General features: G+C 48.5%; 1 protein-coding gene across 1 annotated transcript in view; it reads left to right on the top strand.

Moving 5' to 3' along the window:
* Grap2 (GRB2 related adaptor protein 2) overlaps nucleotides 1-9,834 on the top strand; it is an 80,112-nt gene extending 70,278 nt beyond the window's left edge. Inside the window, exons 5-8 of the mRNA XM_021184080.3 lie at nucleotides 1,198-1,363; nucleotides 3,579-3,794; nucleotides 5,257-5,373; nucleotides 5,824-9,834. Of these exons, the coding sequence (XP_021039739.1) occupies nucleotides 1,198-1,363; nucleotides 3,579-3,794; nucleotides 5,257-5,373; nucleotides 5,824-6,003 (679 nt within the window). The 3' untranslated portion in view covers nucleotides 6,004-9,834. The remainder of the gene's footprint in view (nucleotides 1-1,197; nucleotides 1,364-3,578; nucleotides 3,795-5,256; nucleotides 5,374-5,823) is intronic.
* Nucleotides 9,835-16,907: the final 7,073 nt, after the last annotated feature.

Genomic DNA, 16,907 nt, shown 5'->3' with positions numbered 1-16,907 from the left:
TTATTTGTTTGTTTGATTGGCGGGGGGGCAGTCAGAGGACAACTTGAGGGAGTTTGTTCTTTCCCTCCACCTCGTGGGTTCTGTGGATCAAACTGAGGTTATTAGGTTTAACAAATGCCTTCTCCCAGATAAGTCACTTCACCAGCCCCCCCCCTTTGTTTCTTTCAAATGTCAGTCTGGCATCCAGGACAAAGTCCAGCTTGTCTGATCACCTTCTGTTGATGGACCTTCCCATGAACCTGCTACTAGAGCCTGGTTCAGCTTGTTGTGTTTATAAAAAGATGAAGGGAGAGAAGGAATATGTTTTGGTGGATGTGTAGTCAGGTATGGGGGAGGGGGTGACTCAGTGGGCCCATGCTGAGGCATCCCTTCTGCCTGAGGGACCAGCCTCAGGATGGTATAGTATCGAATAGAGTTTATTCAGGGCATTGGGAGGGGAGTTAAGAGGGTAGTAGAGACACACACACACACACACACACACACACACACACACACACACACACACACAGAGAGAGAGAGAGAGAGACGGAATAGAGAAGTAGAGACCAGCCATGAGCAGCACATGGAGAGAGGAGGGAGGAAGAGGTGAGAGAACAGAGCAGGAGCAACAAGGCAAGAGCAAGAGACAGTGGAGGGGGAAAGCAGCCCCTTAAAAGTGAGTCAGGCACACCTGGCTGTTGCCAGGTAACTGTGGGGCAGAGCTTAGACCAAATGCTAACACCGGTTGCCCTATCTAGATCGGCTGCTGCTGTAGAATGGGCAGCTCTTCTGTGGCATAACAGGGCCACGGGCCTCCTGAACTCTTAGCAGCAATGAATGCCGACCTGAGATGGTGCAATCCTGATATGTCAGGAAATGGGGAGAAGATCATAAGGCTATGAAGGCAGTTAATAGAGGATGGGGGAAAGAAACATTCCCTTCAGGGGCATAGCTGCTTGTCTGCTGTCCGCGGTAGCATAAGTCTCTCTAATTAAACCTTGGTTGACAAAGACAGACGAGAGTGGAATCATTACTTCATTCTGTCATTGGTGCCCTATCTGGGTGAAACAGATGTTTGTTTGTGTCACCCCCTGGCCCCAAGAAATGTTCATACAATGCCTATCCAAACAGAACTTCCCCATTCCTGATTGCAAACAGCACCCCCAGCAGGGTCACGGTCACCATGTAACATACGACTTGAGTTTGCTTGATCTCCAGGCACGAGGACGACGTTCAGCACTTCAAAGTCATGCGGGACACCAAGGGCAATTACTTCCTGTGGACTGAGAAGTTCCCATCTTTAAATAAGCTGGTGGACTACTACCGGACAACGTCCATCTCCAAACAGAAGCAGGTCTTCCTTCGGGATGGAACCCAAGATCAGGTATGCCTTAGGTTCAGAGAAACTCCAGGCCAGAGATTTTAGGTAGCCTGAATTCCTGTGTAACACACACACACACACACACACACACACACACACAATGAAAAAGAAAAGAAAAGAAAAGAAGGTATTCTGATCCAGCCGAGAGCTGAGCCAAGCAGTCAGATCTCAGGTTTAATCCGAGCTGAACACTTCCTAACACTTCCTAGCTGTGTGGCTTAAGAAAGCTCTCAGATCCTGTTTCCTCAACCTTTAAGACAGCATAAACAGGGGGGGGGGGGTTCAGGGAGGTGTGAGCATAAGAATCTGACGTCTCCCAATCTCTTACATTCTAAGTAAGAGATTACATTACATTACCCATCACTCCCAAACACATTACAAGGGACTGCAAATGTTAGCTCACATTGGGGGTACTGTCCTTTAGTTCTCTGTGGATCTTACATGAATGTTCTCAGCCCAGGTCTGGAGCTACTCAAGGGTCAGGCCAACAGTAGTACTAGAGCGTAGCCTAGGGGGCAGGACTAAAGCACCAGGCAGTTTCCTGATGGCCTCGAGGAGGACAGGGACCACATAGGTTTAATCCTGACTTCATTCCAAACTACCCATGTCACCTAATCAAGTTCAGAACACTTTCCGAGGCCTGCAGAAGGTGACTCAAGAACACTTGCTGCTCTTCCAGAGGACCTGGGTTTAATTCCTAGCCTCATGTCACGTGGTTCACAACCACCAGGAGCTCTGGGTCCAGTGGATCCAATGCCTGCTTCAGGTCTTCTTTGGGCATCTGCACACACATAGTATACATATACACAGACATGTACCACAAATAAATGAACTTTCTGAAGCTGGGTATGGTGGTACATGACCATAGCCAGCACTTGGGAGGTGGAAGCAGGCTACGGCAAGCTAGACACTGCCCTTAAACAAACAAACAAACAAACAAACAAACAGCATACAAACAAACAAAAAAGGATGCTTTCTGAGTATATGTCTTCTCATCTTAGCATGGAAAGCCACTAGCAGCGTTCTCAGTGGGCCCTTAGAAACACTGAGGATGGTGTAGTTAAAGGCCCAGAATCTGGTCCAGAGCAGGCAGGCAATAAAGAAGTTACCGCTTCACACAGAAGAATCCATCCACATGCATGCATGCGTGCACACATACAAAGTACAAACTATTTTTCAAAGAAAAGACCACAGGTATAATCAAGGAAGGAGCATTGAGTGGCCGAGCTGGAATCCCAGGGAGAGGCAGTTTGAAAAGGCCACGTGTGCTTTGGGGAAGTGAGCCCGCCCTTCCAAGACACCAGCTGTTCTCAAGGCTGGGGTGCTAGAGTCATCAGAGAAGAGGGTGTTCCCAAGCAGAGCACACAGAAGTTCAGGAAAGAAAAGAAAGGTCACCGGAGATCTTGAGGGTTATTCTAACCAGGAAACAGACAGAAGTATTAACTTGGTAGGATGCAGCACGCTCAGAGATAAGAAAGGTGGTATAAAGTTTTCGTTAAACTGGATTAAATGAGTTAATATTTGTATAGTGCTAGCATTTACAGAGCCTGAGGCTCTGTGTAGTTGTTTGTTAAATAAAAATAACAGTGAAGTATTTCTGATCATGAGCTGTTACAGTATGAAGCAGAGAGGCCTTGCTCCTTTCTGGCACATGGGGCACCAGGCCTGGTTTTCACAGCTCTGCCAGACTGTTGCTATCTAGGGTCGCTGTCACCAGGCCGTAAAGGACAGCTTCGGACGATGCCAAGTCAAGAGTAGAGATATCTGGAGGGTAGGATGTCCAGCAGCTTGGCAACAGGTGACGACATGTGGATTATTTGTCACGCAGGATCTTGGCTGACCTTTGCTTTCTCTTCTGAACGACTGTGTGCCCTGGATGGGGAACCCTCTCCTCCCATGATTGTAACATGCCAGTCTCGAAAACAGCGGATGGCCTGGGAGACCACCTATCCCTGTCTGTCACATAGAATAGTTAAGCCTGATTACAGACAGAAAGAAAACCAGTAGGAGTGGATTGAGCAGAGACCGCATGGAAACAGTTAGATTGTCAACCAGAGAGCTAGGAAAGACTTGAGTATTCGGAGGCCACTTTTGATAACGTGGAGGTCTAAACCTTCGATTTTCTTTAAGCCCTACCACCACCACCACACAGTTACTGCCAGAAGAGAGACAGGATCTAGGGGAAGGATGAATCTGGATCTCCTGTTTTCTCTCCCAGGGTCACCGGGGCAACAGCCTGGACAGGAGGTCCCAGGGCGGCCCTCACCCGAGTGGAACCGTAGGAGAAGAAATCCGACCTTCAGTGAACCGGAAGCTGTCAGACCACCTTCCTCTGGGTCCCCAGCAGTTCCACCCGCACCAGCAGCCATCACCCCAGTTCACACCAGGGCCGCAGCCCCCTCAACAGCAGCGCTATCTGCCGCATTTCCACCAGGTATTTGAGGAGATGGAAGGGACGAGGGCAAAGAGAAAAGGCTGAAATAGTGAACTCCAAGGTGGTGAAGAGACGCTGTCTCAAGACATAAGGCAGATGGGGAGAGAGAAAGATACTGACTTCCGGTGCCCAACTCCCCACCACACCACACACACACACACACACACAAAGACTAATTCTCCGGTCAGCAGACTTTCAATTCCTGCCCCTTAACCTGTAAAAAGAAAACCGGATTAACACCTGCCACCGCCCTGATTGTTTATCTACCCCTGCCTGCTCCAGAAGGGAATTGCAAGAGGCTTACAGAGAGGGACAATACAATAAGACAACATTGGTCTACATCCCTCCACGGGGCACACAGTCCTTTGTGTGCTGCCTCTATCTACTTTCCCAGGCCCATATCCTGCTACCAGCCCCACTACCGTGCAAACACGCAACCCAGCAAATGGCACCACACTGTCACTGGCGTGGCTCAGAGCATTTTCTCTCTTTCTGGCTTTTTATAAACTGTTCTGTCTGCCTGATGACTCTATCCTGGCACAGCCCGCTTCTCCTTCAAACTGAAGCCCAGGCACCACCTCTTCCCGGATGCCCTCCATGACTACCCAGGCACACCTGGGCTTTCCCATTTGCTCATTTAGCACATCACTGTATATGGTTCTTCCTCTAAAACAGCAAATGTTCCTGATTTTTTAAATTTGTAAATAGGAAAAGAACCACACAAGTTAGATATGACAATGCATGCCTATAATCCCAACATTTAGGAGACTAAGGCAGGAGGATTAAGAGCCCAACTCTATCCTGGGCTACACAGTGAGTGCACAGTCAGCCTGAGCTACACAGCGGGACCCTGTCTTAAGATTAAAAGAAAAAAATAGGGCTGGAGAGATGGCTTAACAGATAAAGTGTTTGCTAGGCAGACAAAAGGGCCGGAAATCAGGTTCACAGCACCCACATACAAACTAGCATCAGGAACACATCCTTAACCTCATTGCTGAGGCAGATCCCAGGAGCTCATTGGCCAATCAGTCTAGCTGAATCAGTGAGTTCCAGGTTTAGAAACAACCCTTCAAGTGAATAGAAGAGTGACAGAGGCTACCCTGTATCACCTTCAGGCCTCTACACTCACACATGCATATACACATACACAGATGATGATGATGATGATGGTGATGATGATGATGATGGGTTGGTTGCAATCCTGAGGCTCGGGGTACACAAGACTCCCCAAATTACTGTGATTTCATTGAATAAATGGAGGCCATCATCTTTGATTTCAGAATCTAAGATCCCTTCAGATTCCCTCCTGTGAGTTTTCCAAGATGAAGGGTGATGATGGCCAACAAGTCTTCTTGGGTGTGATCTCTGTAGACAGCACCCCCCAAGCAAGGCACAGGGTTGGGGCAGTCTGTGAGAGTCACCACTACTGATCCTGCAGTGGCCCTCTCCTCCATGTCTCTAGGACCGCCGTGGGGGCAGCCTGGACATAAATGATGGACACTGCGGCCTTGGCAGTGAGGTGAACGCCACGCTGATGCACCGGAGACACACCGACCCCGTACAACTCCAGGCAGCAGGGGTGAGTGAGCAGAGAGGGCGAGGAGGTGTCTCCAGAGAGGGCTCAGCCTGGCTCATCCAGGCTGCTATTTTCAGACTACTGGGCTTTCACACTCTTCTCGATCTCCTGGCAGCAGGGGATGCGTGAGGTTTATCCTTGTGATCCAGTACACGTGGCCTTGGGACCTGCCCAGTGGTAGGGCACTTACGTAACATATATGAGGTCCTAGCTTCCATCCCCTGTACCATAGTAGCAGAACAAGACCATATCAAGAGCAAAGGTAGTATGTCCCAGTAACTTGGTGCCCAGGGCTGTGCATATCAGGTCTGCTTTAGCTTGCTGCAAAGTCCACCTTTGGGAAGGGCTCGGAGGACTCAGAATAGATCTAGAAGCTCACAGCTCCTCTGTGTGATAGTCGCATACCAAAGACCAGCCTACCGAGCTCATTCCCATCTCTTGTCTCTCCTACAGCGGGTGCGTTGGGCCAGGGCACTGTATGACTTTGAGGCTCTGGAAGAGGACGAGCTGGGATTCCGAAGCGGAGAAGTGGTTGAAGTCCTGGACAGCTCCAACCCATCTTGGTGGACCGGCCGTCTGCACAACAAACTGGGTCTCTTCCCTGCCAACTATGTGGCCCCCATGATGCGATGAGTCGTACTGCAAGGCTTAGGGGCTTTTCGTCCAAAGCCGCCTGCAAGACAGGGAGGGGCAAGGGGGGAAAGCTGAACTTTATAACGACACATACATGCATACATGTGCATGTGTGCCCCTGTGTACACAAAACATGTATATGTATGCCAATGGCTACACACGACATTTTATAATAGTAATTTATTGGCAGGCAGGTTGGCTCATTGACCAGCATGAGAAGGAACTTGGGTGGAGAGGGGGGCGTTTTGCCAGCTCTTCTCTGCCTGAGAGGGCAGTGGGGAGCTGGGAGCAGGGCAGGGAAATGACCTTTTCCAACCCTCAAACTTTCACCATTTCCTTCCTGGCTTGGGAATTTTCTAAGAGAGCAGGCAGCTCAGCAGAGATCACACCCCAGGGATGGATGAACAGGACAAGGCTGGGCTTGGTGAGGCACGTTAGGTAGTTCACCTGGCACTGTCCACTTACAGGGTAGCTCCCCTCTTTGCACAGAGCAGGCCCTGCACCCTGAGAATTAAGGTGTAGCAGATGCAGAGCTCCAGGCACCAAGCAAGTCTGAGCAGGGCGCCAGCAAGGGCGTGGTCGGGAGGCTCCCCTTGGTGTGGGAGAGCCACGCAAGCTCAGGCCTAGTCGATGTCTGGCTGAGACTTTTACTTTCCACCAGAGACTGTCCCTTGGGTAATCCTCTTCCCCTACGGCTGACAGGAGAGTTAGAACGGAGGGACACCACAGAGCCAAGCGCTGGGGAGCACGCAGAGGTTCTCCACAGGCCCTTGTGGCTTACTTCAATGTAACTTCTGTTTCCTCGGCTGCAGAGAAAGCTGCAGCCTAGATTCTTGGAAGTGCTTGGAGAAGCCCTGGAGGAGAATGTGGGATGTGTCAGCAGCCTCACTCTGTGGTTACAAGAGTGTCTCTGTGGAGCTCAATTGGGTTTTGCTCCTGATTTTCTGTGGTTGAGGACATCTTTGCCAGTGGACGAAAGGGAAGCCAAGAACGCTGACTGTGAATCAGTTGATAGATTGACAGACTGACTCTAACCCTGACAAGGGCTTCACACAAATGGGTTTCCTCTTCTGTTTGAGCACTAGGCCTTCCCCTATCCTCCCTCCACCTGAGAAGAGGAAGCCCACTGCCACTGCCCCTCTGTCACCTTAAACTAGAATTGCGTGTCCTGGGGAATGGAGCACAGAGAAGCCTGGCTGGGTGGGGAGGGACTCTGGAGAGGAAGCCCAGTGCTTTTGGGCAGCCTGGGAGTAAAGATGTCAGAACAGAAGGTACTTACAAGGGTGTTGGTGTAGTCGTGTGTGTGTGTGTGTGTGTGTGTGTTCTAAGATAGGAAAGGAAGAGCTGGGTGAAAGGGATGGTGAGCGTATGTGACGGGAGGGGGGCTGTCTCCTTTGTCCCCTCCTGCTTTAGGGAGGGACTGGAGGGCATCTGCTACTGAGGGAGACAAAAGAACAGTCTGTGACTCAAGAGTCACTGCAGTGTGGCATACACACTGTCCCTTGTGACTCTGATTCAACAATCCTCTGATCCCTGGGTTCCCTTTAGAGAGAAAGAGAGGGACCAGGAGGGAAGAGATCATAGCCTGGAGGTTCAGGGATGCAGCTGCAGCCCTGGGACGGGAAAGCAGAGACAGTGTCAGAAGATAGGTGGGAGACAGGGAGACTGTGGGGGGTGGGGTGGGGTAGTATCAATTGGGGCAGCAAGGGGAGACATGGGCAGGTGGTACAGAAAGGACTCTTACCCTTCCCCCCGGGGAAGGTAGGAGCCCCCCACCTAACACCCCCCCCCAGAGCAGATGAGGAAAGAGTGCATCAGAAGGAGGTGAAGGGCAGAGAAGGCGCCAAGGAGGAAAAATGAGGCCGGAAGCTGAGGCAAAGTGGGCCCAAGCTTGGTAGTAGGTGATGTGAGACATTACAGTAAATAAAAGCCAAAAGTGGTGTTTGGTTTTACAGTATTTGCAAACCATATGCTTTCAACATCCCACAAACTTCATCCATTTGGCTGATTCTGTGGGAGGAGCAGCCCTGGCTGAGGCAGAGATGACTAGCCTGGTTCTGGTCTAGTTACTATGCCTTGAAATACTCTATGAGAATACAGTAATAAAGTTTTGCCAGCCTGTATCTGGTGCTCATGCGACACAGCCCTAGGAGAAGGGGGTACTCCCCACCTTGGGGCAGCAAAACCCCTGGAACAGGCATCCTGTTCTAGCAGGAGCCCTGGTGGGAGAAGGTAGGAGGAATTTTTTATTGAGGTATCCTCATTAGCAGGGTTCGATTCAAAAGGGAACAGGAGAGTCACCCAAACCACAAAGGGTGACCAAGGACTCCCAGGGGCTGAGCCTAGGAGGCCAGCACCAAACTGTCTACCTGGGGCTCAGATCTCTTTGGCTTCTGCTACTGCTTCCTCGGAAGTAGGTAAGGAAGAGGGCATGAGACATCATACCCCCAACCCTTTCTCTCTGATCTGCTTTCCACACGCCAGCCTCTCAGAGGCAAGGGAGTGTGTCTACCCAGTGTTTCTCTCTGGCTGCACAGCCAACTGCAAGTACACTGTCTCTGATTTTGGCCGCCATACCATCGGTGCGACTTCATGACATCTGAGCAGAGAACTTCCAAGAAGAGCCAGTTCCTGTTGGACCAGTCAGAGTTTCCTCCGGACTTGCTGAAAATCACTTCATTCCGAATATCCAGCAGCTACCATGGCCCACTCCCCATTACATGGTCTCAGGCTGATCTAAGGAAATACTTTTCAAGATCTCAAGTATCTGAGCATTGTCTGGGGACCGTGTTAAAATGCGGGTTCTGACTCAGCCTTACATCTATCTCTAACAAGCTCCCAGGTGCTTTGATCAGCAAGGGCATCGGCCTCGCAAATCTAATTGGATTCTTTTCTGGGGATAGTCAGTCACTGTTCTCTGTTGCTAGAGAATAAGTCACTTTGGCTTTGGGACAGGCACAACTCGTTACTGTCTTTATGACACCATTCCTGTTTGGCGGCCGGTGACTTCTTTTTTGCATCTTCATCGGGGATCAGAAATTTTCCAAGTGACAGGCATTTGGCTGGAGACTCACACAGGAATTTCCTACTAAAAATCACTTTAACAGGAGCAGAAGCTGTGGAAGGTGCAGGAAGCCTTCTCAGGAAATCCTGAAAGAGAAAAATCAATGTCCATCACTTTGGGCTCTGGGCAAGGCAGAGGACATCACTAGATCTCAGCTCACAGCCCACACAAGGGACAAACCATCCTGGTCAAAATAATTGCGTGACACAATTGTTTTGTCTAGTTTCAATGTGACTATCTGTAAGACAAGAGTGTGAGAAAAATCTACCACTGCAATTCTTTAAAACAAATTTATTTTTGTTATTGTTTTTCAAGTCCTTCCACTTCATCTCCCAGCCGGCAGCATCCTTCTGTCTCCCATAGCAACTGCACTATCTTCTGTACTTGTTGCCCTGCATTCCTCCCTGTGCCTGGTACACTCTCCACTCAGACACCAAGGCAATCTTTGGACAGACAAACCCAATCACACCACTTTTCTTCACAGGCATTTAGCCTTGAACCTAAAATCCCAGCCCGGTCTTGCGAGGTCTGGCCCCTTCGGGATCGTCTCTCCAACTTCCTCTTGCTTCCATACCCTTTCCCCACTGTCCTTCCTTCAGCCTCCAGATGGCTAAGAACCTTCCGCAGGGGGAGTCATAATTGTGGGTCCCCCCCCAGGATGCACATCCTGTGCTTTCCAGCTGACTGCTGTTCAGATCTGGGTTCACACGTCACTTCCTCTCATCACCCCCATGTGGAATAAAATACCTCTTTAGATTACCTCTTGAGTCCCATGTTTTTCCTGAACACCATGCACACAGATGGGGGCACTAGATTGAGTGGTGTGACCATTAGACTGTATGCTTCTTCAGGTGTAGGGGGTCATTGTGTTTTGTAGATGCTTTATATATTCATGGCACAGGGGGAAGGCTGTCAGTACATATGTGTCTAATGAATGATATTGTGTACCTCCAAGGTGGAAACCTTCATCTTGGAGGGAAACTCAGGTATAAAATGAGAAAAGGGTGAGACAAGATGCTCTAAGGAGAAGGTGAAACACTCTATCTTAGAAGGAAACTCATTAAGACAGGAAGTGAACAACTCAAAATACCTTCAGGAAGTCCCTGAAACTGACTAGATTAACTAGGCCCCTTTCTCCTCTGTAATATATAAGCAGCAAAGACAGCTGTGATTCTTAGAAGATTCTCAAACAAAACAGCCCAGAATAATCAAAGACCCGCCAAAAGCCTGAAGAAAAAAAAAAGAAGAAGAAGAGACCAGCTGAACTGCCTGGAAGAGACTCAGACCATTCGAGCCACCAGAAAAGACACTCTCCAACCTGTTGAGCTGCCTGAAGGTTGTACAGTGAGCTCTCCGTTTCCGGTTTTCATGAGCTGTCACCCATGCTGGGGTAGGATCTGCTCTTGTAAGTTACCCCTACCCATGCCCCTGTAAGTAACCTCATTGCTTTAACACACTGGATGTTGGTGGTATCTGTACTTCAGCCTATCACCAGTTCCCTGTCTGGATGAGTAGACATTTGTTTATGTTTTTCCGGGAATAGTCTGACTACAATGAACAAGAAGTAGCTGCTCAATCTTGTCTATTCATTCACCCCAAGTGCCTGAAGCACTCCAGACCCACAGGTGCACACAAAGGGGTTTTCCATGTGACATGCATGTGGCTGAAGCTTTTACAACTTCCCTCAGATTCTCCTCTGGGTACTTCTAGAGTCCTTGGTACTTACAAAGTCCTAGCCCATCTGTTCCTGTCCATTGCGCCACAAATCCTCCACTGACTACGTTTTGGATTGCCCGGATCACGAGTCCCTGCTGGTGAAAAGGTCTGATCCTCCAGGTTATGGAATCTGCCCTCGGGAAATCCATGCAGGCTGGAGACTGGCCCATGCCCAGTTCTAACAGCATAGCACAGCTGGGCCCAGGGTCCCTCCCCGTCTCCCATGTGCTTCTCACCTGAGCCCTCACTACTAGACAGAACAGGGATGCCAACCTTCCTCTCTCTCCATCTTGTATGCTCTCCTCCTTGATGCACATTGCAGCTCCATCTGTGCAGTAAACAGCACATAGGGGCCAATGCATAGCACACAGTTCTATGTTGGAGCTTGGCCACAGGTAGATCATTAAAGCAGCAAGTGTTTACATAGCACCTCTTAGGGGTCTGATAAGATCACCCCCAGGGTTCCTCACTCACATCTCCATGCTCTGTCCAATCCACAGCGCCACCACAGCTACCTCATGTTTCACTTTAAAGCCAGTGGCTGCTCTTGCTTCCTATCTGACTTAGGCCTCCTCTGATCTAGCCTCCAGTGGCTGCCAGACAGAGCTTATGAACATGTGAAGCAGATGACATTAGGCTCCTGTTCAGATCCTTCAGGGGCTCCCATCGTTCTCAGTCTCAAGTCCTTTAGCATTCCACCCAAGGCATTTGTCATCGGCCTGCTGCATATTTGTTCAGTCACATCCCCAGCTTTCCTCTCCTGAGCCTTCTCAATCAGCCCCACTGTGGCCCCAGGATGAGTCATCCTGTCTCCAGCCTCTCTGACTTCCCCACCTTCTGTCCCTTTTGCTTAGAATGACTTTCTCCCGCTTTGTCTTTACTGTTTTTGCTTTTTAGACTAAAATGATGATAAATTAGTTCTGCAACTGTTCTGTTCAGCACGGTGGCCACTCACCAAGTGCAGCTATTGGATACTTAGCTTTTACATCGGTTTAAAGATTTATGTATGTATTTATGTAAATGAGTGCTCTATTTGCATGTATGCCTGCATGACCAAAGAGAGCATCAGGTCCCATTACAGATGGTTGTGAGGCACCATATTGTTGCTGGGAATTGAACTCAAGACCAGTGGAATAGCAGCCAGCCCTTAACTGCCAAGCCGTCGCTCCAGTCCCCGGTTATTGCATTTTAAAATTTTTATTTAGTTGGTTTGTCTGAAAGAGGGTCTCATGCAGCCTTGAATTAGACACGTTGCAGAGGATGGCCTTGAAATTCTGATGTTCCATTTCTCAAGTGCTGGGATTATACCTGTGTGCCTCCATACCCAGCTTGCGACTGATACTTAAAACAAGGGAATGCAATAGACTTACATGGTGAGTAGCTAGCTTACTAGGACTCATGGGTCCAGATGCTAATTCTTAGTTCAGAATTCAAGTTACCCATTGCCAGGGCAGATATGCCTGTCCCTCCTTTAACTGCCCTGGAGCCTCATCTCTCTGTTTCTGTCCCAGTACTCAAAGCTCTGAGCTATAGCGGGTGATTTGTTGACCTGCCTCCACACCTAGATTGAATAGCTCAAGCAAACAGATCACAGAGCAGCAAGTAGCTGATACATGAATGTAGGCTCTGCTGGTAAGGGCTTAGCAAGCGGCTCCAAGAGAAAAGCACTGATTGGTGTTCTTTCCCAATTCTGGGATATAGACTCTGCCTGTCAAAAGAACGGGAAGAGAGCCACAACCTTCAAGAAAACATTTGCCGAAGACAGCTTAGGGGAGGGAGAAAGCAGAAAAGGCAATAATATACCTTCAATTTTATACAAAGTATCTTATTTGAATTTTAATATTATATTTATATATTCTATGACGGCTAAAGGGGGAACTGTGTGTCAGGAGGCGGATGAGGAGCAGGAGGGGCAGAGAAGGAAAGGGGAAGAGTGTGGAAAAAGGAATAAGAATTCAGTGTCATGACATGTATAAATGAAGATGTCACAATAAAACTAAAAAATTACTTAAAAAAAAAAAGACAACTCTAGGCTGGGACTGAGGTTAAGTGGGTAGAGTGCTTGCCAAGCATGCATGAAGCCCTGGGTTCAAATCCCCAGTGCCACACAAGCCAAGTGCGGTGGTGCATGACTGTAATCCTAGCTCTTGGGAGGTGGAGGCAGGTGGATGGACCATTCAACGTTCTCTTCAACTATGGTCAGTTTGAGGATAGACTGGGGTTATATGAGGTCCTACCTTGAAGGAGAAAGAGACTGAGAGAGAGAGAGAGAGAGAGAGAGAGAGAGAGAGAGAGAGAGAGAGAGAGAGAGGCATATGGCATTACTACACAAACTTAATGAGCTGAGAGCTCAGGGTAGAAACATAATTGCCACTTTTTAATATAATTCTAAAAATATTTTATCCCTCTTCTTTCTAATATTTCTAATAAAAATTATTTTATTACGAATGCAGTGCCTGCATGTCCATCTGTGTACCATGTGTGTGCCTGGCATTCCAGCCAGTAGTACATTGAGAGTCATCATGTGGGTGCTGGTAATCTGACCAGGGTCCTTGGAAAGAACAGCCAGTGTTCTGAACCACTAAGTCATCTCTCCAGTCCCAGGACTGTCACCTTTGAAACTCAATGAGAAGAAATACACAGATTAGTTTGAAAAAAAAATTCAAAAGACGCAAACAGACCTCCCTGAGGATGAGGTATAGAAGGCAGCAAGCATCCTTTCAAGATCACATACCTTTAGGGAGTTACCGATTAAAACAGCAATCAGCTAGCACAACCCAGCAATTACAATGCCCAGATCCAAAGCCCTGCAGACAGGGGTGGCTGATAAAGATGTGTAACCGGGGGATACTTGGACGCTCGTTGCTCTAGGAAGGCAGCACACAAGGCCTCATTCAAAGACAGACTGGCTGCATTTTGTCATGTGACCCAGTACCTCCTTGCTTGTCATTTACCCAAAGGAGCTGAAATCTGTGAACATAAAATCTACAGGCTGACATTTTAGCCACTGTATATAGAATTTTCAAGATGGGAGTAAACGCAAGGCCCCTTTGGTGAGTAAAAGTAGGTCTGGTGAATACACATCATTCTGTGCTTTTCAGAGTGAGGTTTTGCTAGTGGATGAGCTCATACATGCAATCCCAGGCCGCAGGAGTGAGCCGCAGGTCAGAATGGACGGCGTGAGACCCTGCCTTAAAACAAACAAAATCACATGCATGTTACGAAGCAGAAGAAAAAAAATTAGCTCTGAGTTGCTACCGACTGTCTGATCCCAGCCTTACCTCTTCTTTGAGAAGATAACACTATAAAGATTGGAGTCAGAGCCATGTATGGTGCTGCACATAGGTAATTCCAGAACGTGGGAGGCAGAAGGACCATGAATTGTAGGTTAGCTAGAGTCACAGAGTATGGCTGGATCATAAAAACAAGGTTTGGCTGTTGTTTTGTTCAAGAAAGGGTCTTGTGCGTTATGGGTTGGCTTCCAACTTACAGTGTAGTAGAAGAGGACTTGCCTCTCTGATCCTCTTGTCTCTACCTCCTGAGTACTGCCACTGGGGGTTTAACTACCTCATTCTAGTTACAGGATGCTGGGCATAGAACCCAGGGTTCTGGTCACACTGTGCAAGCCCTCCACTGATTTAGGAGCATTTCATTCCCCAAAACAGGGTTATTGTTTTGTTTATTTGGTTGTTTGGTTGGTTTGGGGGAGCTGTTTTGTTGTTGTTGTTGTTGCTTTGGTTTGGGTTTTTGGGTGTTTTTTTTGTTTTGTTTTTTGTTGTTTGGTTTGGTTTGGTTTGGTTTGGTTTGGTTTGGTTTGGTTTGGTTTGGTTTCGTTTGTTTGTTTGTTTGTTTGTTTTTGTTTTCAAGACAGGGTTTTTCTGTATACCTTTGGCCATCCTGCAACGCACTCTGTAGCCAGGCTGGCCTCAAACTCAGAGATCCGCCTGCCTCTGACTCCTGGAGTGCTGGGATTAAAGGTCCTTTTGTTTTGGTTTGGTTTGGTTTTTTAATAAAATAAAATTACTTTGGAGGCAAGTGGATTACTACAGGTCTGAGACCAGCCTGGTGAACTCTACATAGCGAGTTCAAGGCCATCTATAGCTACATAGAAAGACTTGGTCTCGAGATAAACAACAGCAAAATATTTTCAAGTGATAAAATAAAAAGAAAAGAGTCAGTTTACTAAGGTTGCAGGGGGTGGAGGAATGACTGGACCAAATGTGGGTACCTTTTAGGACAGGTCAGCTACTCTGTGTGGTGGCACACAGAGTAGGCACGTGTCTGTTTCATGAAACCATGGAAGCTATAGCAGTAAGTGTGCCTGCCCCCTGCCATAAGCTATGGCCTTCAGGTAATGATGCTTCAGTACAGACCCGTCCCTGGCTGTTGACACTAAGGGAGGCTACACATGCCCTCTGGGGAGTTCTGTATCTCCTGTTTTGCTGTGAGCCTAAAATCGCTGAAAAGAAAATTCTACTTAAAATTAATAAATAAATAAATGCCCTGACTGTCGCCATGTCTGATTTCACTGAGCTTGCAGTGGGAAGAGACATGTGTGGTTGGACCTAGGGAACAAATGGAAACCCACTCCAGGATGACCTCATTCCTGTACCAACTGGAGGCGTGGGAAGGTGTGGAAGGGAAGTCAGACCTGCAAGAAGCTGGGCATGCAGCTGCAGGTAGATAACAGATCTGGCCTGGAGATAAAAGACTGGGGAGTCAGTTGTATCTTACATTTATTCAGAAAGAAGCACATTCGATAATTTTTGCAAGAGGATATTTGTTTGTTTGTTCATTTGTATCAAGTCCTGCCCCAGGCATCTATGGAGAGCCCCACTCAGCTTGAACCTGAGATGTGCTCATGGAGCCTGGACCAAAAGTACCTTAAACACAGGTTGCCATGATCTACCTGAACAAGGAGTCTAAGAGTGGGCAATGCCTAGCTTGCTTGCTTCACGAGTACAACAGTACCATCCCCTGATCCCCTGAGCATCAGCACCATCTCCTCTCAGTGGCTGTTGCAATTCTCAATATGACACATAAACATGGCAATCCCTGGTGAAGAAGAGCACACCCCCCCCCGACACACACACTCCAAGTTTAGTTAGTGAAATAAACCTACCCAGAAGTTCTCAGCAGCCATTATCCCAGATTCCACGGGCAAGACCAGATGCCACTCCTCAACCTGCCATATCCAAAAGGATGAGCCCATCATTGCTGGCTTAGCCTTTAGGGAGAGATCCTATAGAAGGCAGGACCTGGGAGTCCCAGGTGGGGCCCTGCCCACAAGGAGGAGATGCAGGTGGGTGGAGTGGAGGGCGGCTGCTGAGATCAGGTACACAAGGAACATTAGAGGAAGGACCAGCTTATTTATGACCAGCAGGCCATTCCATAAACATATCTTGGCACAATAAAGGCATGAGAAGGAGGGTAAGTGAGTAACCCTCCGCTCCCCTGAAAATGAAGTGTCTACACAGATGTCTATGGCTGTCCACCAGCCTTTCTAGACAGACTCCTTCACTTACACTAAGCCAGCAAGTCAACGGAGATGGGTCCCATGCTATTCAAAAGAATCAGCGCTGCACATAGAGAGGAGGCTCTGTGCCTGCTCTGTGGACAAGGCCCAGGTTCCCCTGGACCGTGCCGTCATCCCAGTGTCTTCCTGATCCTGATGTGAAATTCCTTTACCTAGGTGCTCCCAGTTAGCCCTTTATGCAGGTCATCTGTGGCCATCCCATTTCTCTACATCTGAATTCCCCAGGGGAGGCAGCAAGTGGTGTCTCATTCCCCAGCTCTGACCTGGTTATGGGGAAGTTGCTAGGAAACTGCTTCCCACGCTAGAGGAGGCTTAGTTACCATGGCAAGTCCAGATGGGTTGGGAGGGGGTGCAGAGAAAAGGGAGGGGGTATGCACAGCAGCCTTGACTGTCCTCACTCTCTCCAGAGCTACTGGAGTTTAAAGAAGTGCTTTAATCTCTCGGAACCTCAATTTCTTCATCCGTAAACAGAAGGGGTGGCTGGCTCTCTTCTTGCTCAAAACCCTTAGTGTGTGTAAACAGCATATGTTCAGTGAAGAGCTGGTCCACGGACCCCTCTTAGGCAAGGTGCAACTCAGGATGGGTGCA

This window comes from Mus caroli, unplaced genomic scaffold, assembly GCF_978045245.1.
Source record: "Mus caroli unplaced genomic scaffold, Mus_caroli_1 scaffold_16, whole genome shotgun sequence".
Classification (NCBI taxonomy): domain Eukaryota; kingdom Metazoa; phylum Chordata; class Mammalia; order Rodentia; family Muridae; genus Mus; species Mus caroli.
This window is presented reverse-complemented; position numbering and strand designations above follow the sequence as displayed.